This window comes from Lagopus muta, chromosome 7 (assembly GCF_023343835.1).
Source record: "Lagopus muta isolate bLagMut1 chromosome 7, bLagMut1 primary, whole genome shotgun sequence".
NCBI classification, from domain to species: domain Eukaryota; kingdom Metazoa; phylum Chordata; class Aves; order Galliformes; family Phasianidae; genus Lagopus; species Lagopus muta.
This window is the reverse complement of record NC_064439.1, coordinates 50946948-50972366: the sequence shown is the minus strand read 5'-3', so window position 1 is coordinate 50972366 and position 25419 is coordinate 50946948. Positions and strand designations below refer to the sequence as shown.

The 25419-nt window shown below is 42.4% G+C and overlaps 1 protein-coding gene across 5 annotated transcripts in view; it reads right to left on the bottom strand.

Moving 5' to 3' along the window:
* The window catches only part of VOPP1 (VOPP1 WW domain binding protein), a 62961-nt gene that overhangs the window by 14216 nt on the left and 23326 nt on the right, over positions 1 to 25419 (bottom strand). For 2 of the 5 annotated variants that reach the window (XM_048950510.1, XM_048950513.1), the window contains exon 2: positions 8647 to 8705. The exons of 1 other annotated variant lie outside the window; for it this stretch is intronic. In XM_048950510.1, the coding sequence (XP_048806467.1) occupies positions 8647 to 8705 (59 nt within the window). Of the gene's footprint in view, positions 1 to 8646; positions 8706 to 23524; positions 23677 to 25419 lie in introns of those variants that run through there. 2 more of the 5 variants (XM_048950509.1, XM_048950511.1) reach the window with 2 other exon arrangements.

Genomic DNA, 25419 nt, shown 5'->3' with positions numbered 1-25419 from the left:
CAGAAAAGTACATGGGTACTAATGACAAGTAGTAGGGCACTCATCTGTTCTAGTTAGGTACATCAAGTCTTTCACACTTTTCATTCAAGGTCTCCCTGTGCAGAAAGGCTTAGAAGCATCAAGGTGACTTCAGGGTTGAGTGATCCTTGATGCAGTTCACTGGAGCTCAAATCACCTATAAGCCTTCCCATCCCACTAATAGGAAGACAGAAGAAATTACCTTGCACCAGGATTCTTAACTGGAGCATGGAAAAGTTCGTGCTGTGATGAATATTTCAAGGCAAATGGCTATGTCTGGAAAAGCTGAGGCTCACTCATGGTAAGTCACAACTGTGGAGGTAAGGCGGAGTAGGACTGCATTTCCTGCTCCACCGTGAGCAGAGGAGAGGTTGGTTTCAGTGTTCTCATCTAGATAAGCATATCAAAAAGAGACCTTTCCCTTTCCCTCCTTCACAATAAACTGCCTACATCTGCTCAGCCCCCAATTCTGAGAGATCAGAGCTTCAGACCTTAAGCAGGGCAAGTCACCTGCTTGACAGCCTGTGAAAGCTGAGATACAAAACTCCTTTCCCTTTGTCAAGAGCCATTCTTATTAAGGCGAGTTGGTTCCCAGTTTGGTAGTCTGACTGTCCTGGGGCTGCACAGACTACAGACATCAGAGAAAATTCAGCTGTGTGGCAAGGCATCCAGAAGCTGGGTGATTATGATGTTCATGACTGCAACATCAACAGATCCATCAGCACTGAGGGATCCTAGCCCTTTATTTCAAGTGAGGAACACACTCCTGCAAGGCACAGATCTAATGAAGCTAGCTGTGATGTTTTGTACCTGTTTAAAAGTACACAGGAATGAATAAAGGTGGTGGGGCTTTATTGCCTTTATATACAGATGGCCTGATAATTACTGTCTTCTCTCAGTACATAAGCCACGTACTTTCATTCTGGAGTTGAATGTACACAAGCAAACAAGTCCTTTCTCTAAATGTTCACTCCTACGTGATAACCCTGGCCCAAATCCAGGTCTCTGTTTCCATACTCTGCCAGCCATTCAAGGTGTCTGGAATCATACAAAACTGCAGAGGTGGTCCCTTCTTCCTTCCCATGCTGGTTTCAAGTCAAATGGAAGAATAAATCAACAACTGGCTTACTGCCCTAACAGCGCACCTGCTGACATTTTATTGCAACTGTAATTGCAATTGGAAAGCAGAGTGTATCATCAGAAAAGCTTACTTAATTAAAAGCAGTAAACATAGCAGGATGTGGAGCACAGAAATTAACTCCCACAATGCAACATCCCCATATCTAAACTGTGGTGTTTTCTCTGTTCTCCTGTATACTTTTGACAAAAGAGCTGTTTCCTGAGCACTTGGAGCAACAAGGGAGGACATCTATTCTACTGTTATCTGGAACATTTTTCAGATTCTTGGTAACATAAAAATATTGTTATAGACTGGCAAGCAACCAAAGAGGACTTCTAAACCCAAATGAATATGACCGTGTAACAAATGCAATAAAAATTAATCAGCAAAGGAAGAGAAATCAGTGGAAATGCACAATAGATTTATTTCAAAAGCCACAGCAAAAACAATACAATCTGCATTCTCCAAAATAACAAAAAGAACTGGCTGCTCCTGAACACTGCAGATGCTTGCTAAGATTCATAGAATCAAACAATCATAGAATCATAGAATGGCCTGGGTTGCAAAGGAGCACAGTGCTCATTCAGTTCAACCCCCTGCTGTGTGCAGGTCGCCAACCAGCAGCCCAGGCTGCCCAGAGCCACATCCAGCCTGGCCTTGAATGCCTGCAGGGATGGGGCATCCATAGCCTCCTTGGGCAACCTGTTCCAGTGCCTCACCACCCTCTCATGAAAAACTTCCTCCTCATATCCAACCTAAACCTCCCCTGTCTCACTGTAAAACCATTCCCCTTGTCCTATCACCATCCACCCTCACAAACAGCTGTTCCACCTCCTGTTTATCCGCTCCCTCCAAGCACTGAAGGCCACCATGAGGTCTCCCCGCAGCCTTCTCTTCTCCAAGCTGAACAAGCCCAGTTCCCTCAGCCTTTCCTCACAGCAGAGCTGCTCCAGCCCTCTGCTCATCTCAGTGCCTCTCTGGACCCGCTCCCAGAGCTCCACGTCCTTCCTGTGCTGGGGGCCCCAGGCCTGGACGCAGCGCTGCAGATGGGGCCTCACAAGAGCCGAGCAGAGGGGGACGATCACCTCCCTGTTCTTCATGTTCAAAACACTTTTTGTTTAAGATTTATATTAAAGTTCTTATACTACTTCCAAAAGGAAAATTAAACAGTATTTAACATAACTGTGTATATTTCCAGTTGTCTGCTGTATGCAGTAAGCTATTTTCTATGGCAGAATCATTTAAGCCTAAAAATACTGCATTTCCGTCTGCCCATGTTTTTAGCATTAATTCAGGTCCTGTGTCAGATAAGAACTAGAAGAGGTTACAAGACGACACACCTCTATGCTGCATCTGTCCTTCCCATCAATTATAGCATTTTTTTCCAAATAAAGGTTCCTTGCTTCTTTTTGAAGATCTTTCATGTCGAAGCCCACCAGTAACCCTCCAAAACATACTCACACAGACTTAGTTAGCTCCAGTGTAAAGACTCAGTGCTCAGGAGGTGGAACAGGGGCTACAAAGGAAACAGGCTACAAAGGAGTTTAGAAAACATCACATGCACAAACACTGATAGCTTTCTTAAGAAAGCCAAATGTCCCCTATGACTGATAACTGCAAGGGACACCAAAGTGCAGCAAGAAGAGCTTCCACACCTACACGAGCAGCGGAAGAAAAAGCTGAAAGGAAACACAGACCCTCTGTTGTTACTGAGTGATTTAGTGACAGCAGAAGCAGATAAGGCTGAAGTATTTAATGCCTTTTTCAACTCACTAGCAACATCTCCTATGTCTCTGTGGTTACAGGTAGTGTTGGAGGTGATGAATTGCCAGCTTGGGCAACCTGTTCCACCTGGGCAATGATGAGGATCATGTCACACGTTACTTACATAAACATATAAGACCGTTGGACTAAAGAAGCTTCACCCAAAGACACAGAGAGAGTTGGCAAACGTCCTAACACTTTTTAGCATCTCCAAAAAGTCAGAGACTTCTTGGGGGGAGATCTCCAGACACTGGAAAATGCAAATTTTTTCCCATCTTTAACCTAGGCCAAAAGGACAATCTGGAGATCCATAAGCCAATCACACTTACATCAGCTGCTGGCAAAATAATAATAATTTTAAAAAATCAAAGACCAAGTTCTCCTGAGACACATTTATGGGCATATGAAGGAGAAGAAAGGTACTAAGAACAGATGGCATGAATTTACTAAGGGTAAATCGCTCCTATTCAGACTGAGGAGCTCTGGACAAGCCAGAGAGCTGGACGGGTTCAAAAAACCCTAAACAACTAGTAGGACAGCAGGACTCAAAGGACAGTGGCCTATAGGTCACACTCTCCCCAGAGAGAATGAAAAACCACTGGTAGTGCTGCAGAAATCTGAAGTCATCCTGTTGACAAACGTGTCAATGGAATTAAGACACACTCACCAAGTGCATGAGATAAAACTAAACTTCGGGATGATCAGCTAGTGAGCTCAACAGCCTGAGAGGAACCTCATAAAAGAGAACAAAGACAAATGCAAAAGCTTTGCCTGTGGGAAGGACAAACATCTTGCACAGAGCAGCTCTGCTGGAAAGGCCCTTGGGGTCGCATTAAATAGCCAGCTAAACACAAGCCAGGAGTGTGCCATGGCAGCAATAAAGGCCAACCGAAGCCTAGTGAGTTAATCAAGCAAAGTAATTATCATCTTCCACCAAGCACTTGCTGGACTGTATCTAAAATAATGTATTTGACTTTGCGGCCCTGGTAAAAAGAATGACATTGATCACCTGCAGTAAGCTTAGCAGAGGGCCACAAAGAGGCTCAGGGGCCTCATCTATTCTGTGAGGAGGCTGAGGAACGTGAGCTTGTTCAATCTAGGAAAAAATGGCTTCAAAGAGACCCAAGAGCAACCTGTGAGGAGCCAGGAGGTTACTGAGAAGATGGAGTCAGGCTCTTCCTGGTGGTGCAGTGTGGGACACAGATAATGGATGTAAACTGAAGCAAAGGAGGTTCTGACTTGATACGCAGCAAAAAAATGTATCTATCATGAGGACGGTCAAGCAACAGAGCATACTGTCCAGAGAGGCTGCGTCATCTCTTTCCTTGCAAGTTTTCCAAGACCCAACTGGATAAAACCCTGAGAAACCCTGACCTGTTTTGAGCAGGAGGTTGGACTGGAGATATCGTGAGAACCTTTCCCTCTTTTCCTGACTATTCTCTTAGTATATCACATCATTAAGAACTTCAACACACCATTATTCAACTGGATGATTTGAAATAATCTTAAAACTATGCTGGATAATGCCAAAATTCTTTTCTCCCTTGAAGTTACCCAAACCCCTTACTGCATGCGACTACCTCACTGACCCAGAAACATTACCCATGGTATTTCCATATCTCTGGACACGTACTTACGCTCAGAAACATTTGTGTTGCTTTATTAAAATGCTACCAAGTCTGGAAAGGAAAGGTTTAGAGGAATGCAGGGCCTAGCATCTGGAATTTATCACGTTGTTAAATGCTCAGATGCAAAGGTAGCTAACAACAGGAGGAAAAATAAACCGTGAAGATCTATGGGAACAGTCAGTCCTATCTGGAACATACTTCACCCTGCAATACACAGGGTACATTGTGTACATTCACAAGCTGAAAGTTGTAGGCCTTACAATAGCGCTGAGGCGATGCGTGCTGTCAGGTTGAGCAGCAGGGAAGAGAGACAAAAAAAAGAAAGGGAAGGTCTCGTGACCTTGCCAGGGGTTATATCTTGTTTCTGAACACAGAGTGTTCTGGGGAATGTAGTTCTTCTCTTCCAGACCGGTGCATGGAACTGGAACATTAACTCTTTTTACTCCCAGTGCACTACATGATGTTACGGTGTGGAATATCGATAATCAAAATCATAAAACCATGACACAGCTTCAATTCTGAATTGCCTTCGGTGCATCTAAACAAGTATGTTCTAATTTTTTTCAGCACAGGAGTGGATTTTTGACTAATATTTTTCTGAGTTTATTTTATATTCACTTCTTTTTCCTGGTCTTAGAAATAAATATTTTGCTGAAGTAAAACAAAAGTAACCAAATGACTATATCTCATGACTCAGACAACCAGTTGGTTTGTTTAGAGAAGTAAACTAAGAATTCTCTTGGAAATTCACTTCATCAATAGCCAGACAGCAAAGTGTCTCTAAAAATCCTTGCAAGTTTTCATGGTGGTTTCCACTCTGAAATAAGCTATGTCTTAAGCTTAAACAGATTCACACAGAAAATGTAGAAAAGTTTAGAAAATGAGAGAAACATCACAGAATCATTGGGGTAAGAAAGCACCTCTGGAGATCATCTTGTTCAACCCCCCCTGCTCAAGTAGGCTCCCTAAAGTAGGTTACACAAGTAAGTGTCCAGGTGTGTTATGAATCTCCAGATAAGGAAACTCCACAGCCTGTCTGCGCAGCTTGCTCCAGTGCTATGTCACACTCAAAGTAAGCAAGTTCCTTCTCATGCTCGTGTGGAACTTTTGTGTGTTCATTTGTGCTGCCCTTGTATTGTCACTGTGCTCCACTTTTCAGAGTTTGGCCCCACCAGCACTTCAGATGTTTATGAGCATTGATAAAATTCCAGTTTCTGTGGCATGAGTGAGTTGGCTTAACTCAGTCATGGGTAAAACAAATGCCAAAGCAACACGGCACTGTCCTAGGACACTAAGGTTGGTGTTGTGTATCTCCTTCACAATGCAGACATGAAAAGATAGCACAGGTAGGAAGTAGCAAGGGATCCTCTCTAGCAAGAAATGAAATTGCAGAAGCAACAAATCAGGAAACTCTAGGCATTGATTCCCTATAGTTTTGGTGCAAGCTTCCCCTTTAATCCTACAGGGTTTATACACACTCAAACAGCCTCTCCCTGCTTCTTTCCAAATTTACCCTCATCTACCCTCTGAGCTTTATCATCCCCAAGTTCTTACCGCCTTTCTTTAGAGTTTCTTCTTCCTCGCTTAAACTCATAACCACAGTAATAATAATGGCGTCAATAAGATGCTCATCACCATCACAATAACCACTGAGCACATACATCCCACCACTTTCCCCTTCCTTTTTCCATTTACTTAAACTGTCCAGCACTGGACAGTGTCACACCTTTATGCAATACCTTGGAAAACGGGCTGCTAAGTGAGATAGTAGAGGCTTGCAAATTTGTCCATGCAGACAAATTATGCACAGGCTTGCAAATTCCTCTCTGTTTGATGTGTGTAAACTCTCACCAAATAAGGCTTCAGTTACAAAGGTCAATCAATAACCTGAACTTAGGAATTTGAAATTTACTACACAGGCTTAATAGGCCAATTAACTTCTCTGCCCTGGGTGGCATAAAGTTAACTGCACATGCAATGTATGATACACATATGAGGGGGAACATGTATTAGGCAGATCAGGAAGCTGTAACCTCCAAGTACTTCAGCCAATGAAGAAAGGAGAAGGAACAATGTAGTCAGGAAGAGGGGATAAAAAAGAAGCTGCAACCTCTGGTGGGTTGAGAGACATGCCTACAGAGAAATGCCCCCAGTAGTCTCTCTCTTTATTTGAATAAAGAAAGCTAAAGACTCTCCTCTGGCTCTTTTTGGGATTAAGATAATTGAGCAAGCCTATCAGAGCGAAAGAAAAAATTCCCAACGTGTAGTAACTATCACAACAAACATAACTACAGTTTGCATTCTTCTGACTTGCCTGACAGCCAATATACAACAGATTTCTTTCCATGCTAAAAAACAAAATAAAATCTCTCAAATCTTTGTAACAACAACATATATATATATATATATATATATATATATATATATATATATATATAAAAAAATCCCTTTCTCAGTTCTCTGTTTAATTTACAACTGTCTTCCTTCCCATCTTCAAAGCTGTGTGCAGTTTCAGTTAGCCTCTTTGATGGACTAGAAAATAAACACTGTTTTTTGGCAAAGTAATCCATTTCAGTGCACAAAAAAAACACAGTAAACTGGTAATCAGATGGAAACCAATTAAGAAGCAACCTTGTGTGCATCAGATCTATTGCAGAGACTGAGCCTCCCCTTTACACTTCCTCTTCCACAGGACTCAGTATCTGTTTACTTGTGGCACAAAGCGTTTGAGCTAACAACCAAAATCCAAGCAGCTTCCCCTTTATACTTACAAGGAAAACAAACACTGCAAAAATACATGGGCAGCAATGTAAGCAGAACACCAAGGGGAAGATGAATAATGCACTACTGAACGTCAAGTTACAGGGGGATATTCATAACATCCCAGCTTCTTTCCCACATTGCAACAAAATAAAATGTAGGTGGAACCAAAGTCCTGCTGTCATTAGAATGCAAAGAAAATAATTTCATTTAAATTCACTCATCTGTTCTAGCCAACCATTTATGCAGAAACATTTTATGTCTTGTACATACAGTTCAGGCCATTCTCAACATTTCAGTCAGATGAAAAATAGACAGTAAATTGCAGGCAAAAACACTTCCTCAGCAGTTAATATTCAGGATCACAGATAATTAAACCACAGAGTGGTTCTGTCTTTCAGGGAGCTTTATTTCTTGCCTGGCTTCCTGGCTGTTTTTTGTCTCTAGCGCTTCTCTCCTGCTTCTGGCAGATGAAGTGGAGGTGGAGAAGAAAAAGGAGGAAGGCTCCTGGGGAGATCAGGAAATTACAGTAATTTCCTACCTGCGAGCGGGGAACAGTTTGCTCAGGTAACACTGACCTGTTGCTGCTACATACTCCGCACCCCATTTGTTTTTTTTTTAAACTTAGGTTTAAAAGATGTTTGCAATTACAAAGTTACATAACCCGAAGTCTAGTGCATTTATCTCCTTTCTGCCCCCAAACACACAAGAACAATAACCGCCCACTCATACATTTCATCCACCTCTTTATTGTTGCTGTGAGCAATTCAAAACAAAAAACTGCAATTTAGAAAGATCCTCAATCATGCACCTACAGTTCATTGGCATTTAGTTAACACCCAAACCTGATATGAATATAGATACCACCCATCAAAATGACAGTTAATGCCACAGACAATAAATCATCTCAAATCCCTAAATAAAGCAACAGTATTACCATAGGGACAAAGATACTCTTGGTATGCTCCTTGATTACCTTCCCTTGTTCAAAACAAAGAGAGAGCTGTCCTCACACAGCTCCACTTATGTTTCCTTTCATCATTCTGAAAAGAGAGCTGTTCAATATCCAACATTTTGTTTTCAACTGGAAAGATCATCCGAATGCATGGGGAAATGAGTCTGTATACTTTTTTTTTTCTTTTTTTAATAACTAGAGGGGAAATAGATCAGAATAGATGGGGAAAGATGAGGAAATAAAATTTCTTGCACATTCATTTTTAAATTAGACGGGGAAAAGATCTCAAAAAAGTTATGGAAAAAGCATAATCCATGAAAGAATAACATTCTAAGAGCTGAAAGAATCTAGTTATCTCTTGTTCACTAGAAATCACAAAAAGGAAAGTGATGACTACTTACATATAATAGGTAGGATATAACCCTTCAAAGTACCAGCAATGCTTTTTGGCCTCTGTACACTACAAAGAAAGAAAAATACCTTATTAATATTTACACAGAACAAGGTGCAATTATAAACACAAGCACTGAGTGTTTATAAATACTGTTATTTTGAGCAATTTGAAAAGGTGTCTTTTCCCAAAGACTTCGCAATCTTAAAACACACATCTGGGAATTCAGTGAATCTGAACTGTGACATGCCCTGTTCAGGTTCAGATCCTTCACGGTGGGCTTTGTCTATGGGGCCTCAAAGGTTAACATGATTCATGACTATAGTTAATAGACTCTGTGCACCGCATGCATTGCCTGATAAAGTGGTCTCTTAAAAGAATATGGAGAATTTAAGAGCTCACTGAGGCTGTAGTCACTTAAGAGATCTCCATCATATGCTGAGTTTGAAGATGCAAGGCATAAGATCGCACAGTGAAATGCAGGAAATTATCCATCTTCACGGAATTCTCTACATGCGGAGCAAAGCTTGGAAAAGAACAAAACAGAGATCCCACTTCACCTTCCTACATCTTGGAAATGTTTCAAGTGTTCATTTAATGACCTGGGAAAGGAAACTGCTTTCTGCAGCGAAGGGCCATTGTTGTCTTTTGCAAACTGTCAGCATATCCTTGCTAAGGGATGGTGACAGGCATTTTCTCGGGGGGAGGGGATGGTGATGCAGGCGGTGTGAGAAATGCGTATCACCACAGGCACCGCTGGAGTGCAGACAGCAGCTCAGAACAATAGCGATGCTTAAAAAAGAAAAACAAACGTCAAGCCCAAACTATATATACAAGGCAGAAAATACTTCTGCATATCCTGCTGACAGTGCTAGCATAAAGTGGTGCCTCCCTTGCACATATAGTTCCAGAAGCTCCACCACAAACTGCATTATTTGATCACATACAGACTGGGGATTCTGGGACACCTCCACAGAGCAGCAAGAAATCTCTCCTGGGATTTTAACAATAATTCTCCACGCTGCTCACACCTGACACCCAAGGTCAGAGAGCACTTGCACATCAGCAGCACTTGGATCATTCTTCATGTTCACTTGGCAGCTCACCTTTAGATCATAACTCATGTAAGCTTACTAGCCTCCCCGAATCCCAGAATACTAAGTGAATCCAGTTAAGATTGAGTGGTTTTAGATCTCTGATTCTTACTCCTCACGAATAAGAAAGGCTACAAGCTATTTAATGAGCATTTGATGAGCTGAATCACAGATGGATCAATTGTAGCCCCTAAAGACAAACTGCTATGGATTAAATTGTTAAGACAAGTACAGAGAGGGGAGTAGGAGAAGAGAATGCTGATGCGTATGATCAGGTCTGACTACCAATCCTATGACAGGCTCCCACCAGCTCCAAGAAGCACACCTTTTGGTTCTGACGGAAGAACTAGAACTTTTTCCTTCAGGGAGAGCTTTGTTCCCTTCTCAAATCTATGCTGCAATGAGTGCAGGGATTTGAAGGAGGGCTCTGTGGTTTCTGTTGGAGATGCTGGTGTTCAGAGAGCTGTCTTCAAATTTTATAGAATCACAGAATTACCAAGTTTGGAAAAGACTTCTAAAATCATCCAATCCAACTGTTCACATATCACCAATAATTCCCACTAAATAATGTCCTTCAGTACGGTATCTAAACATTTCTTCCACATCTTCAGGGATGGTGACTCCACCACCTCCCTGGGCAGCTCATTCCAGCACCTGACCACTCTTTTGGAGAAATTTCCTAACTTCCAACCTGAATCTCCCCTGGCACAACTTGAGGCCATTCCCTCTAGTCCTATCTCTAGTTATGAGTGAACAGGCCCACCACCACTTTACCACAACCTCCTTTCAGGAAGTTGTACAGTGCAATGAGGTCTCCCCTGAGCCTCCTCTTCTCCAGACTGAACAATCCCAGCTCCCTCAGCTGCTCCTCATAAGACTTGTGCTCCAGACCTCTCACCAGCTTTGCTGACCTTCTCTGAACAGGCTTCAGAGCCTCAATCTCTTTCTTATACTGAGGGCCCCAAAACTAAACACAGTACCCAAGGGGCAGCCTCACCAATGCTGAGTGCAGACAGATGATGACTTCCTTGCTTCTGCTGGCAACACTATTTCTGATAATGCATCAGGATGCCATTGGCCTTCTTGGCCACCTGGGCACACTGCTGGCTCATGTTCAGCCAAACGTCAGCCAACATCCCAGGTCCATTGCCTCCACACAGTCTTCCAGCTATGCTGCCCCAAGCCTGAAATGTTGCCTGGGGGTACTGGGAACAAAGTGCAGGACCCAGCAATTGGTCTTGTTGAATTTCATCTCATTGGCCTCACCCCAGTTATCCAGGCTGTCCAGATCCCTCTGTAGGAACTTCCTACTCCCAGGAAGATCAACAGTTCCTCTCAGATTGGTGTCATCTGCAAACATACTGAGGGTGCACTTAATCCCCTCATTCAGGTCATCAGTAAGGATACTGAAGAGGACAGGCACCAATACTGACCCCTGGGGAGCACCACTCATGGCTGGTCAACAGCTGGATTTAATTCCATTCACCACCACTCCCTGGCTATGGCCATCCGGCCATTTATATACCCAGAAAAGAGTGTAGCTGTCTAAGCCATGAGTTGCCAGCTTTTCCAGGAGAATTCCGTGGGAGACAGTGTCAAAGGCTTTGCTGAAGTCTAGGTAGACTACTCAACAGCCTTTCCCTATTATGACCACAAGTTGCTCTTGGGGAGATTTAAATGAGATATAAGGTATTTTTCTCTCAAAGAGTGGTCAGGCACTGAAATGGCCTGACCAGGGAGGTAGTGGAGTCACTGTCCCTGGCAGTGTTCAAGAGGCATCTGGATGATGTGCTAGGAGATGGTTTACTAGCTTAGTGGTAGCAATGGTGATACGAGGACAGTTGGACTAGATGATCTTGTAGGTCTTTTCCAACCTTGTTATTCTATGATTCCTTCATCTACGAGGCAGGTCTCTTGATCACATAAGGAAATCGGCTTGGTCAAGCAGGACCTGCCTTTCATGAATCCATACTGGCTGGGCCTGATCCTCCAGTTGTCCAGCACATGTACTGTGATCTCCCTCAAGACAGTCTGCTCCATAACCTCTCCTGGCACCAAAGTCAGGCTGACAGGTTCCCTGGATCCTCCTTACGGCCCTTGTAGATGGGAGTCACACTGCCAAGCCTCCAGTCCTCTGGGACCTCTCCGGTTATCAGGATCACTGATTGATGGTGGAAGGCAGCTTGGCAATAACCTCTGTCAGCTCCCTCAGCACCCTTGGCTGAATCCCATCTGGCCCCATGGACTTGTGGCAGTCCAGAGCAGTAGGTCTCTAACTGTTTCCACCTGAATAGCACGGGGTTTATTCTGCTCCCCATCTGAGATGTCCGGGTCAGGGGGCAGAGTATCTCGAGGATGACTGGTCTGACTTTTAAAGACAGATGTAAAGAAGGCATTGAGAATCACAGCCTTTTCCTTATCCTCAGTGGTCATGTTCCCCAACAAATCTAGTTAAGGACAGAGATTCTCCTTAGGCCTCCTCATACTGTTAATGTATTTGTAAAAAAGTTTCTTGTTCTCTTTTACCCCAGAGGCCAAGTTGAGTTCAACCTGGGCTTTTGCCTTTCTTTTGCCCTGCAGTCTGTAACAGACTACCATCAGGATGTCAGCCTTGTTAGCCCTCCCCTGATCTTTACCTGTAGAGATTCAACCTTATCATCCCCAGCACTGAGCTCAACAACACTGAAGTACTCTATAACATAGAGCGTCACATCACTACCCCTCCTTCTTTGCCTGTCCCTTCTGAAGTCATCCATTGCACCACACCAGCTGTGGCAGTGATCCCACCATGTTTCCGTGATGGCAACTAAGTCATAATTTATCTGCCACACAGTGGCTTCCAGCTTCTCCTGTTTCTTGCCTACGCAGCCTGTATTGGTGTAGATGCACTTCAGCTGAGCCCCTTGCATCGCTCCCCAGTCTGTCATCATTCCTCTAGGCTTATTTCTAGCAGGTCTGGTTTTATCCCTTGCCCCCTTCATATCTACTTTAAAGTCCCTCAAATCCCTGAAAGCTCCTTGGCTAAGATCCATTGCCCCCTTTGAGAAAGGTGAGAACCACCAGTAGCCATCAGGTCGAGCTCAAACCAACCCATGGTCGAAAACACCTGAATTCTTGCAATTGCACCAGCTTCTCAGCCATGTATTTGTGAGAGGTGTTTTCCTGCTCAACTCAGTATGCCCCCCTACCACTGAACAGATAGAGGAAAATATGACCCGCTCCATCCACTAACCACCCCAGTCCCCTGAAGTCCTTTTTGATAGTCCTCAGGATTTTATTAGTGACTTCATTGCTGCTGGCCTGAATTATCAATAAATGATAATAATCAGAGGGGAGAGTCAGACTATGAAGCTTCCTAGAAATATCCCACACCTGGGCCCCAGGGAGGCAGCACACTTCCATATGGGTAGGCCCTGGCTGACATGCAGGGCCCTCTGTTCCTCTCAGAAAGGAGTTGCCTATGACAATCACCCTTCTTTCCTTCTAGGCAGAGGCAGCCCTTGACAACCTTGTGAGTGAACCTCCTGCTGCATCCTCACTCACCTCTCCCTCAAGTTCCAGAGCCTCAAACCTATTACAAAGGAGAACCTGGGGAACTGAGGTAGGTTGGGATGGGGATTGCCTGTGATGCTGAGCTGGAATCTGTTTCTACACCTCCTCTTTTCTTAAATTACCTCCCTCTGCTTAACAATGATAGAGCATGGGGCCCATCAATGGAAAATTTGTTTTATTCCCCTCTATTATCCCACCCCTTCTAAGCTTCCAACTTCTGAAAGCTTTCTTCTGAATCTAATTATCAGCATGCTGTTTCCTATTACTCTGAATTTAGAAGTACAAGTTTCTCTTGGCATCACTCTGCGAACACATATTCATTGCAAATTCAGCAGGCCTGCTGCTGATACAGGGCAAAACACTTTGGCTCTTCTCCTTTGAAAGTGGCAAAGCAGCAAGCCCTGGCTGAAATCCCAGTCATGCCCTTGGGAAGCCTCATTTCAGTCCAGTGCCCGGTCTGGAGCATACATTGCAAAATGTTTTTCTTCCTGCTAATGAACGAACATGATTCACTGTTTACCTCAACATCCTCAAAGCCTTTGTCAGTCTAAAGCATTTTAATTGACGTTTTCTCAGCAATGTGTCTGAGCACATGGAGCCTGCATACCCTTTACAAACGTAAAGAAGGCGTTTGCATTCAGTATTCATTCTGCTGCCCTCCTACCCACATTTCAATTTCCAAAACAAACTGGGAAGATTCCACATTTTCCATGCTGTAAGAAATCTGTTAGTGCCTCTTATTTTATTTTGACTTACCTGTTTCAGACAGAGAATATGCTTACTGCTATCACAGAAATGGACGTTTTGCAAATATTTCCTTCTAGCTTACAGGGCTTAGATATGCACGCTAAAAAATCTGGTGCACAGACCTTGTTTCTATATGGGACCTAGAACAGCAGGCACCAATCCTGATTCTGCATTTTTTAATACCATAACAATATGAATAACGCACGGAAGCTCTTCAGCTCTCCTACAGAAGAATGAGGAAAACAAACAAGCAGACCTCAAATGTAAGCAGCAAGGCAGAATCTGGTACATGTTACATTTATGTCCATAAGACCAAGTGCTGCAGCTCCTGCATTTAGAGCTCCTCCTGATCTCCATGGCAACATTGATAAGCAAATCCCAACATAAAGCAGTAGGCTACTAACCACAGTCTCTATTGCTAGTTAGCAGATCTCACGGGAGTTCACTGATAATAAAACAATAACACTGGTGGTGCCTCCAAGGATCTCAATATATCCTCTGAAGCAGACTGTGATCACCAGTCTCATGCTAAGTACAAACATTCTGGCAAGCTGTACAAGCTCATGGGAGACATCTGCCCGCAGCACTGGGCTCTGATCCTCACTCAGTCTTTGCAGTCTTGTGCCTGTGTAGTTGTCAGAGAGAAGGCAGTTAGGAAACATCAGCTGGCAGCAATCAATTCCAGTCCACACACACATAAAGGAAAGATCAGTCTTATTACTGCAATTGGAATGGATCTCAGACAGCAGGCTTGGTGCCCACTCTGCAACCTCCTGCCACCTCCTGCCACCTCAGAGTTTTATGACATTTTCTCTGAAAAGACCATTTACCCATTCACTAATAGCAAAACAAGTGTGTGCGTGGTTTTTAAACTGGACGTAGGTAGAGCTCTGTGGAAGCTATCTACTTTTCCAGAAGAACTTAGCACATTTTGCTTATAAAATTCCTCCTCCTATGCTGTTTAACAATTTGGCACTGCTATAAAATATAAAAACAAGACAGTGTGTCAATTTTTAAATGAATGAGACAGGTCTAATTGGATGTGCATATGTAATTTTTAAAGAATTAACGGCATGTGAATTAGCCAGGTGCTTGAAAACCTGCCTTAAGATTGTGTATTTGAAGAGGAAAAAACATAAGACTTATTTATTCATTTATTTTAATAAATCAGCATCTCTTGTAGCCTGTTTTTTTTCTGATAGATTGCAGCAACAGGAGCTGCAAGCCATGCTTTTCTGTGGCTTCTAAATTCATTCGCATTTCCTCTAAGAAAGGAAATGTGCTTTCTGCCACAGATTGAAATTGCAAATGCTGCTGCTGCCAGTAAGAATAATGAAAAAGAGAAGTTACTAAAACATGAAGCAAAAATTGGCCTTGATCAAACCATAAAATACAGAGTGTGAGCACACAGGCATGCACACGATGTGGAGGAAGACAAACCAGGTAGACTGCTCACTAAATGTCGGAAAGTGTTCCACAGATCATTAGTTATGCTTTGTAGGGCTTGCAGGAACACTGTCTAGCAGAAATATCCTCTAAATTGTAGATAATTATCTCTCTGTTCACAGGACAATAAAAGAGAATGGGTCAATTAATTAGTCTTTGCAGTCAAGGGAGCCATGGATTTATGCACTTTGCTTTTACTGGAGATTTAAATTATGACAAGGCAACAACAATTACAGCCTTATCTGTAAATAGTAAATATTCTGTAATACAAGTAGAATCATTTTTTGTGACAGGTAGCAATGAAAAAAAGCAGCTTGCTATTGACAGACATGTTTGTGAAGGGCAGGGTGGGATGATGATCGTCTGTATTCTGAAAGAATGCTGAGGCTGGGCTGGTAACATCTGTTCAAAGCCAGATTCTGCAAAAGGCACAGGTCTGCTATTGATCTCAGTCAATGAAATATATCAGCTCCGAGTCACTGAGGGCACCATTCCTTCTTTTTATCCAGAGAAAGATGCTACACACCATTTCCCTTAAGGGTTGAAATAAACAAAATAGACAAATTCTGGAAAAAAAGTAGAAATTTAAGTGAGTGACCTGCCATCCTGATAGGACAGGAATGGCTCCCAGCGTTCTAGCATGGCACATCAGTGAGCTGCTGCCTCACATTCAGCTGGGTACACGCTGTGCACTGATAGGGGCCAGGTGATCCAAACTTCATTCTCATGGCTACAGTCTCTGCAGTTTTGCTAGGATTAATTCATTTGTATATGAACAGGAAGAAAGAAATAAAAGCATCTAAGAAATGGAAGAAGACCTCTTTGATTCTGAGCATCACATGACATGTTGTTAGAAAAGGATTTCCTATTCCAGCATATAGTGAGACCTCCATCTTTCACATAGCCAGACCCAAACCAGTCACTGAGGAAGTGGGAAGGACAAGACATTCATGAACACATATCCCCATTGCATCTGACACACAACCAGCTTTGCCTGAGTACAGAATCACAGAATGGCCAGAGTTGGAAGTGACCTCATGGATCATCAAGCTCCATCCCCCACCCTCCCCTGCAGGGACCAACATCCACATTTAATACCAGACCAGGCTGCCCAGGGCCCCATCCAACCTGGCCTTGAACACCTCCAGGGAGCAACCTCTCTGGGCAGCCTGTTGCCTGCCACCTATCTTGCATAAGATTTGTCACAGGAGCCACTTGCCGTAAATGCCTGCAGGTTTACTGGTCACATCACTTGGCAGCTGTTCAGTGGAGCCCAAAGTACAGGGCTGTCTACAGTGTGGCTCCAGACTAAATAATTGGTTCTAGAAGGTCCATTATTGGATAGGAATCACAATGTTTTATAAGATTTGACCTTTAGAATTTTATCAGTTTTCAGAGTGCTATCCATTTCAGTGCCTAGACAAGAGCTGAAAGAAGAGATACAAGCTGCTCATTAGATACAGTGCACTAAAATCAGAGAGCCTTCTCCATGCTGAGTATGAAAGATTGGATTTACAGAGACAAGATGAACATACCGCACTTCCACAGCCAATAAAAGAGCAAAATGTCATCCATTAAGAGTACATACAGAAACGTGAAGACTAAGGGTGAAAACAATTTACTACAAAAAATACATTCTGATTTAGCCTTGTCTGAATACATTAAAATTCATCCCCACTTTTTCCCTGGTAGCGCTAACAGATGAGAGTAAAAGTAGCCCATCTTCAATCTAAGATAAACTGAGCTTGCAAGCCAGGTCACTTGCGATTGCAAGAAACCCACTTGTGACTCAAGACAAAGCAACTCATTCCAAAAATCAGGATTACAATAAGTTATTTTTATCTCCTAAGCTAATGAGAAAACAGGAGGAAAAGCTGTGTATAATACGATGCTGACTCTTCTGTCCTTCACTTTCTACTCTATGTAGCACTGAACAGAACAGATACTACACCAGATATACAGTTGTTCATTCAAAACCCAACGTTATGTAACTCACTGCATAAAGAATAAATTTTCCTATTTTTCAGGAGTTGTTTCTGTCCTCTGAGAAAAAAAGGAATATTTTCCAAAAAGAATTCTTAATAGAAGCAACTTCTGTCTGTCCTTTGCAACAGTAAAATTTCAGCACAATAAGCTAATTTGTTAGTTCTTCTAGTGCTAAGAACACATGCATTAATCATTGTATTTTTTGCACAGAATCAAAAAACTCCACTTTACATTTAGATCGATGAACATTTCCCACAAAAGAAATATAAATATACCTCATATTAAATTTCATTTCAACTTTTTTTGTTGTTGTTCATTATGCAGCACAGTGCAAATGCACTTCAGTCCTAGAATTATGCAGTCTCACCTGAATGCAATCATTTCATAAGTGAGCGAGGGAGAAAAAATAGTAATGAGGAAGAAAGGGCAAGAATCTTCAGCACCGCGGACAGCGCCACGCAAAAGGCCGCCCGGCTGCTGGAGCACGAAATAATTGGACGGAGTAACCGTGCCGAGTCTCCTTCAGACTGCCTGCGAAACCAGTTATGATACTTACTGCAGCAACGTGAAGTATCCAACTTGGCCGGAAGGATGTCAAGACAAAAAGTGCCAAGAGATCCTCTATACCAGGACTTGCTTTGTTTTCCTATTTCTACATCCACTGACTCTGCAGCTCTTGCACATGCATAAAAGCTCAGTGGGGCTAAACCCTCCTGATGGAACTGACCTTACAAAGGAAGTTCTAATGGCAGATCTGTAAAAAAGCATGAGATATACCACATATTGAAAGCATTTTCACTTAAGAAAAGCAAAAAAGATTCAACATCACACTGGAACCTCACAATGTCAAAGGGGGAAGTGGTAGCCTTTTCTGTTCCAACTAGAAGAAAACATATAATATCTATTCTGCCCTCATGAGGCCCCAACTGGAGTACTGCTTCAAAGCCTGGGGTCCCCAGCACAGAAAACATGTTGAGTTTTTGGAAAAGGGTCTTGAGGAGGGCCACAGAGACGATCAGAGGGATGGAGCACCTCTCCTATGAAAACAAGCTAATGGAGATGGACTTGTCAAGTCCGGAGAAGAGGGGCTGCAAGGAGACCTAACAACAGCCTTCTGATATTTAAAGGGAGATTATAAACAGGAGGGAAATCAACTTTTTGCATGGTTAGATAACAAAGGGGAATGGTTTAAAACTAAAGGAAGAAAGATTGACATCAGATGTGAGGGGTTGTTTTCACTGAGGGTGGTGAGATGCTGGAACAGGTTGCCAAGAGAGGTTGTGGATACCCCATCCCTGGGTTTGTTCAAGGCCAGGTTGGATGGGGCCCTGGGCAACTTGGTCTAGTAGTTGATCTAGTGATTGGTAACCCTGCCTGCAGCAGGGGGGGGTGGAGTTTGATGATTCTTGAGGTTTCTTCCAACCCAAGCTATTCTATGATTCTATGATTTCCCCAACTCCCCTAGCAGTTGTTGATCTATTGCAAATGGCAGTGGGCAGCTTCCACAGCTCCAGAATTGAATTAATCTCTGTTACTATGTTATTATTATTATGCTTCCTTTTATACATGCATGAGAAATAAAAGCAAGGTTATTATTTGCATTCTTTAGCAAAAGAACAAGTCATAAGTCATCTTACAAAACAGCCCACAAAGGAGGATTTTGGGAAGAGGAAAGGAATCTATTTGTCAGGAACTGAAAGTAAGACATGCCAAGAATGAGGATATCTACCCTCAGTCTCTTTAAAACCAAAACAAACCAGATGTTAGGGTTTTTATTTATTTGTTTGTTTGTTTCATCATACAGTGATTTTATCTTTAAGACTAATGAATGTAGGTAATGCATTCAGTTTTACCATCAGATACGCCCATCTAACACGTTTTCCTTCAGCATGGGACCGGATGCTTGTTTCATTTCCAGTCCTGACCCTAGAAACACACTTCTCTCCGGAACTTGTACTGCTTAGAATTTTATTCAGAGGAAAGTTTAGATTTAGCTTCCACTCTCTATTTTATTTTTAAATCTAAATCCATGCTACAATTCAAATCCCTTCAGTTCATGCTGAATTGGCACATTTGCCTGTTTTCTATGTACATTTTATTCTTACAATTTACCATCCCCAAAATGAAAACAACCTTTAAATTGCCTTGTACTGAAATTCTTAGGGGGGCACTTTCCATCTTCCATAATAATAAAAGTAAAGCACGGAGAGACTGAGTATAAAAAGATGGATTCAGTGCTCAATTTTCTCAGTCATTTGTGGAGTGGACAAGATTGAGGCAGTAACGGAAGCGTGCTACGGATGCTGGTTAGTTAAACGATGACAGGCCATCAGAGACTGCAGGAGAGCACATCCCTTTGATGGCTATGACAACCCAGCGAAGTTGCCCTGGGAGTTGATGGGCTTTGTTCTGATTGTATTATGCATCCCCTGCACGTTCGCTTCTTTTCCACAGCAAGAGCTGACAGGACCCAGCTCCTCTTCCCACCACTCTTTCATTCTTGATATTTAATCCATTGATGGACACATTCCTCTTCTTATGCAAAGTTTTTGGAAAACCAACAATTAACATTGGTTAATAAACATTCAACGTGGACTTTTCCCTTCAAGACTTTCAGATATTTATTTCAAAACTGCAAATACTGGATCAAAATCCTTTCTACTTTATAGTCCAAAAACACCTGAATCACTGAAAGTAACAACTCCTCAGTCTCAAGAAACAAGAGTTCATGGCCAACTGCACACTCAGTGCAGGGAACAAAAGAAACTGGTAATAATGAGATACCACTTAAGTGCTATTTCCCTGTAGGGTTTGCAAGGCTGAAACTTGGTAATACTGAAATATCAGGTAAGTGCTGTTCTCCTGTAAAATATGCAAGGCCAAGGCAAGTTCTCTTCAAGTGCTTATTCCAGAAACCCATCATGCTTAATGATATGTTATTGGTACAAGCACCTGTTCATTTTAAAGTAAATTACATACGTCATGCATGTATTAAGCAAGTGAGCACCTGAAAACAGTTAAGATTGAAGAGGTTACCTTGCAAGCATTTTTATATTAGAAAAGCAGTTTTTGAAGAAACTTGAGTAGAAAAATCTACTTCAATATTCTGCTGGGGAGGCTTTGCTCTTGGTCAGCGTCCACCTGCATATCAGTGAATTGTAAGCCCTGCCATCAGATGCTTACCTACAGCTGCTTCATTAACAGTCATTGTTATTGTGGCATTCGTATGCTCACAAGCTGTCTCAGTCTCCCCAAAGAAAAACATTGATGTCTGATTTGTGATGCAGGTTCAATCTGAACTTAAGTTTTCTTGGACCAACTACTAACTACTTTGCATAAACACACACATGCATCCTCAAACAGTAACAACCTTGAATACCTGACCAACTTCACATTTGATATCTCAGAAAACAAGGCTGTGTTAGCTGAAGGCTAAAATACAGTTATCTCCATGTTGCAATCCAGTAAGCATTTTTGTTTCAGGATTTACTTCCTAGAAGACTGGAGGAAATTCGTGGGTTTGAGTTAATCAGTGTTAATAATCAAGCCTCTCTTCTTGCACACATTCTGTTAAGGTTTCTAATAATTGTCAGCAAACATCCCTTTTTCAGGGCAAACTCTCCTCAAAGAAAACCAGCAAAAGAGTTTGATCTAGTATAATTTGTTTAAAAAGTAAATTCAAGCTTTCAGAGAGATGCTTTATTGTGCCTTTTGCATAGACACCAAGGAGACCAAAATATCGGTGCCTTTTAAATTAAACTAAGAACATAAATTAACTCCTGCTTTGACTGTCACTACCATAGTGACAGTATACTATTATCAAATTCCAGTACAAACACAATCCAACAGCTGTACCTCACTTCTTATTCTAACAGAAGAAATACTGTGCATCTGTCCTTGGAGTACTTCCCATGAAAAGTCTGCTTAACTCCTTCTGGCAGGTAACAGTGCCTACCTACTAATGGCAAGGCAATTTTCAAAATGAACTAACTTCCTACATAAAACGTATCAGTTTTCTTTCTACTAGAAGCCTGAACGTACTTAAACAATAACTTCTAGTGTCCCAATTTGTCAAATTTCAATATAATCCAGTAGAAGTATTGACAAATCAATTAAATCAAAAGCTCAATAGCATTCAGCACTTTTTAACAGCATTATTTCCTCAGAGTGAGTGATCATCTGAGTTTTTCTGCTTTTAAAATGTCTCACTGGAAGAAAGTGGGGGGTGGAGGGGAGCAACAATGGAGGGAAACAAGCAAGCAAAAAAACCCCACCTGGAACCTGCAGTATATTCTCCATCTTCTTGTGGGTACTGGATACTGAAAACCAGACAAATTCAAAAAATCTCTTGATATAGCAATCACCTCTCGGCTCATCCTGCAGTTTAACTCTCTCCACAAAATTCACAGCTTGATGAAGGCTATGCTGGATGGTGAGAACTTTTTACATGACTTCTCACCTGTTCAACTAGTGCACACTCCTTGCCCTAGAATCTCTCCCCCATACATACGTTGAGTTTTCTTGGACCCAATCAAGCTTTTGGTTTTCTCTAGTAACAGTTACGATGCAATTCTAGCAATCACTATTGGACCACTGGTAATCACTCTGGTGGTCTGTGGTTTGCTTGATGTTAAACTCTTCAGCTTGCATTTAATGAAATACATTCATGAAAGGGGAAAGGTTACTTGATGAGACTCAAAAAAAGTGAGGATGTTGCAATGAACTTCCCTCTCTTTCATACACACTACACAGATATCACAAATCTCTTCACTAAGTTTATTTTCCTCGCAAAGAGTATCTGAATGTTCCTTAGAGATACTCTGCAACTGATAACTGCAAGAGTGAGATGAGGTATAAATGAAACATCAGCCCTCCGTTAACATGTCATCTACATTCCAAAAAAGTTCAAGATTTCAGCCTGGAGGTACTGCTATGGATGGATAATAGCATGAGATATGGTCATACATGTTTAATTCATAAACCTAGTAGCTAAAAATTATTCAACTGAACTGAAAGTGTGAAGAACTTCAATAGCGCTCAGAACAAAGTACAGATGCACTTGCAAAGTTGGTCAACATTGTCACTGTAAATCTAAGTTCTGGAGAAAATTAAATCCCTGTGAAAGCAGTGGGAAGCTCCCAAGGCATCAAGGGTAGTGCTTCTGTTTGCATGGGTCGCACTTTGGTTCTCTGCATCTCTTCACTCCTCCCTGCACTACAGGGTGCTCTTCAGACAGAAAAAGTACTACAAAATGAGGCCGCTAAGGCAACATCATGATAAACAGTACTGTGCAATAAAATAAGCACTTATTCTGTAGCCAAAAATGTAAACTCATAGATGGGAGAAAGAAGTAAAGCAGAGCAGAGAAGCAAAGGAGGAATTGAAGCGCCAAAGTCAGCAGGCAAGATGAGAAGTGAAGACAAGGCCTGTGAAAAAGGAGAAGAAAAAAGCAGAAAGGAAGGAAAGGGAGACGGCAATCAGAGACCAGAATGTCATTTGAGAAAGGAATAAGTTCTTATTTCTGATATGTATTATCTACTATGGCAGTCTCTCACTGCAACATATCATCTTTCACTTCTTTCCTCATTTAAGTCAGGAAATGGGAAAAGAAGAACCTATAAAATTTGGGGCTCATTCTTCTTTCACCTGAGTATGTGCCAGCTGGAGTTAGCAGGTAACAAGCGAAGAATCAAATCAGAATCATGCTTAACAATCTCCAGTGACCCCACAAGTGACACCTGCAGGATGTGGATTGTACAGAACAATTTCAGATCTCAGTCAGTCTACTTCCCCTCCTCCTTTCTGCTCCTCAGAAACAAAACTGACAGGCAGTGGAAAAAGAGGCTAATTGGAACAAATGGCACAAGTTCCAAGCCGCAGTCAAGGCTTCTCCACTTTTCCAAACAGGCTGTTCACATCAGAGGTCAGAAACCAAAAGGATGGCAGGCAAAGAAATCGCAAAGGCAGACATGTAGTAGTAGGACCACTATATTGGATTGAGAGCATTTTGTGAAGGCTATTGATGAAAAGCAGCAGATTCCAGTGTCATAGTCAGTTTTATACCATAACAGATGTGTGGTGCTGCCAACTAGCTGCATTTCTCCTCTGTGAGGCACCAGTTTCCATCTTCAGATTAAAAGGTTTCGGACTAGGAGCCCAGCTGACAGAGACAAGCGTGACACCATGAATCAGCTGTGGGTCCTCATTCCAGCCATCTGAAGGAATATGGAAATCCCGGTATCATCTTCATGCATTGCAAGGCAAACAAACAAACAAACAAACAAAAACCACACCTACATTTTTTATTGTGCTTAGCCTTTAATTTATGAGTGAAAGAGCCTGCCACTTCACCATGGACAGGCTGCTCAGCCTCAGCTCATGATGCTGTTCATTTTCAATTAAAAGATGAACACTTCTAGAATCACAAAACTCAAGTGAAAAGGGACCTTAAAGACCATCTAGTCCCAGCCTCCTGCCATGGGCAGAGATACTTTCCACTAGATCAGGTTGCTCCAAGCCTCATCCAACCTAGTCTTGAACAGCTCCAGGGATGGGTCACCCAGCTTCTCTGGGCAAACCTGTGCCAGAGCCTCATCACCCTCTGAGTAAAGAACTTCTTCCTGATACTTAACTTCAACCTTCCCTCTTTCAGTTTAGAGCCATTATCCATCATCCATGATAGGGCACACACTCCTTGACAGAGTCCCTCTCCATCTGTCCTGTAGGCCCCTTTAGATACTGGAAAGATGCAATGAGGTCTCCCCAGAGCCTTCTCTTTTCCAGACTAGATAAGCCTATCTCCTTCAGCCTTTCCTCACAGGAGAGGTGCTTCAGCCTTCTTTCGGGACTCCTCCAGACCCACTCCAACAGCTTCACATCTTTCTTGTGCTGGGAGCTCCAGACCTGGACACAGAATTACAGGTGAGGCCTCATAAGGGCAGAGTAGAGAGGGACAATCCTCTCCCTTGCCCTGTTGATCACCCTTCTTTTGATGCTGTCCAGAATGCAGATGGCTGCAGGTACACACTGATTGGTCATACCTGTTCCTGGGACTGACCCAAACTAGGTACCTAAAAGGTACCAAATACAAAACCTAGGACTTTGTATTTGGCCCTGCTGAACTCCATGAGATTCACACAGAGCTACTCTCTATTCTCTCCAGGTCCCTCAGGATGATATCCAGTCCCTCCTGTGTGCTGATTGCAGTTTGGTGTCTGATGATTTAAATGCTGGTCTGTCACCTCACGTCAATAAAGCCACATCTCAAAGAACTCTACATCAGTTTATTGATTCTTAAGTCATAAGACACCAAACAATGCTTCAACTTATGAGAGGGCTTATAGATGGGAAGGAGACTGACTTGTTACACAGAAGTCTTAGTGACAGGATGAGAGGGAATGATTTCAAACTAAAAGAGGGGAAGATTTAGATTAGATATTAGGGGAAGTTTTTTTATATGGAGAGGTGGTGAGGCACTGGCACAAGTTGTTCAGAGGAATTGTGGATGCCCCATCCCTGGAGGTATTCAAGGCCAGGTTGGATGGGGCCCAAGGCAACCTGGTCTGGTGGGTGGCAACTTTGTCCATTGCAAGAGGGGCTGCGACCAGATGGTCTTCAAGGTGTCTTCCAAACCAAACCCTCCCGTGATTCTATGATCCAATCTTTGAAACATGTGAGGAGCACTGCGTATACTAACACCACAAACAAATGTGTTACTAACTCATGGCAGTGAAGCACATGCACAAGTATTAGTGGGAACAGGTTTGAGTTTGTCCTTAAAGTTTTAGGAAACTGAGAATAACAGAAAACTGCCTCCCTTATCATTTCCACACAAATGCAGAAATATAACAATGTATTTTCAACACGTAAAATAATGACTACAAATTCTCACAGAAGTGTGTCTTTTTCAAAATTGATGTCCAGTTTAAGCAATGGATGTTTTGACATGAGTCGTGTCA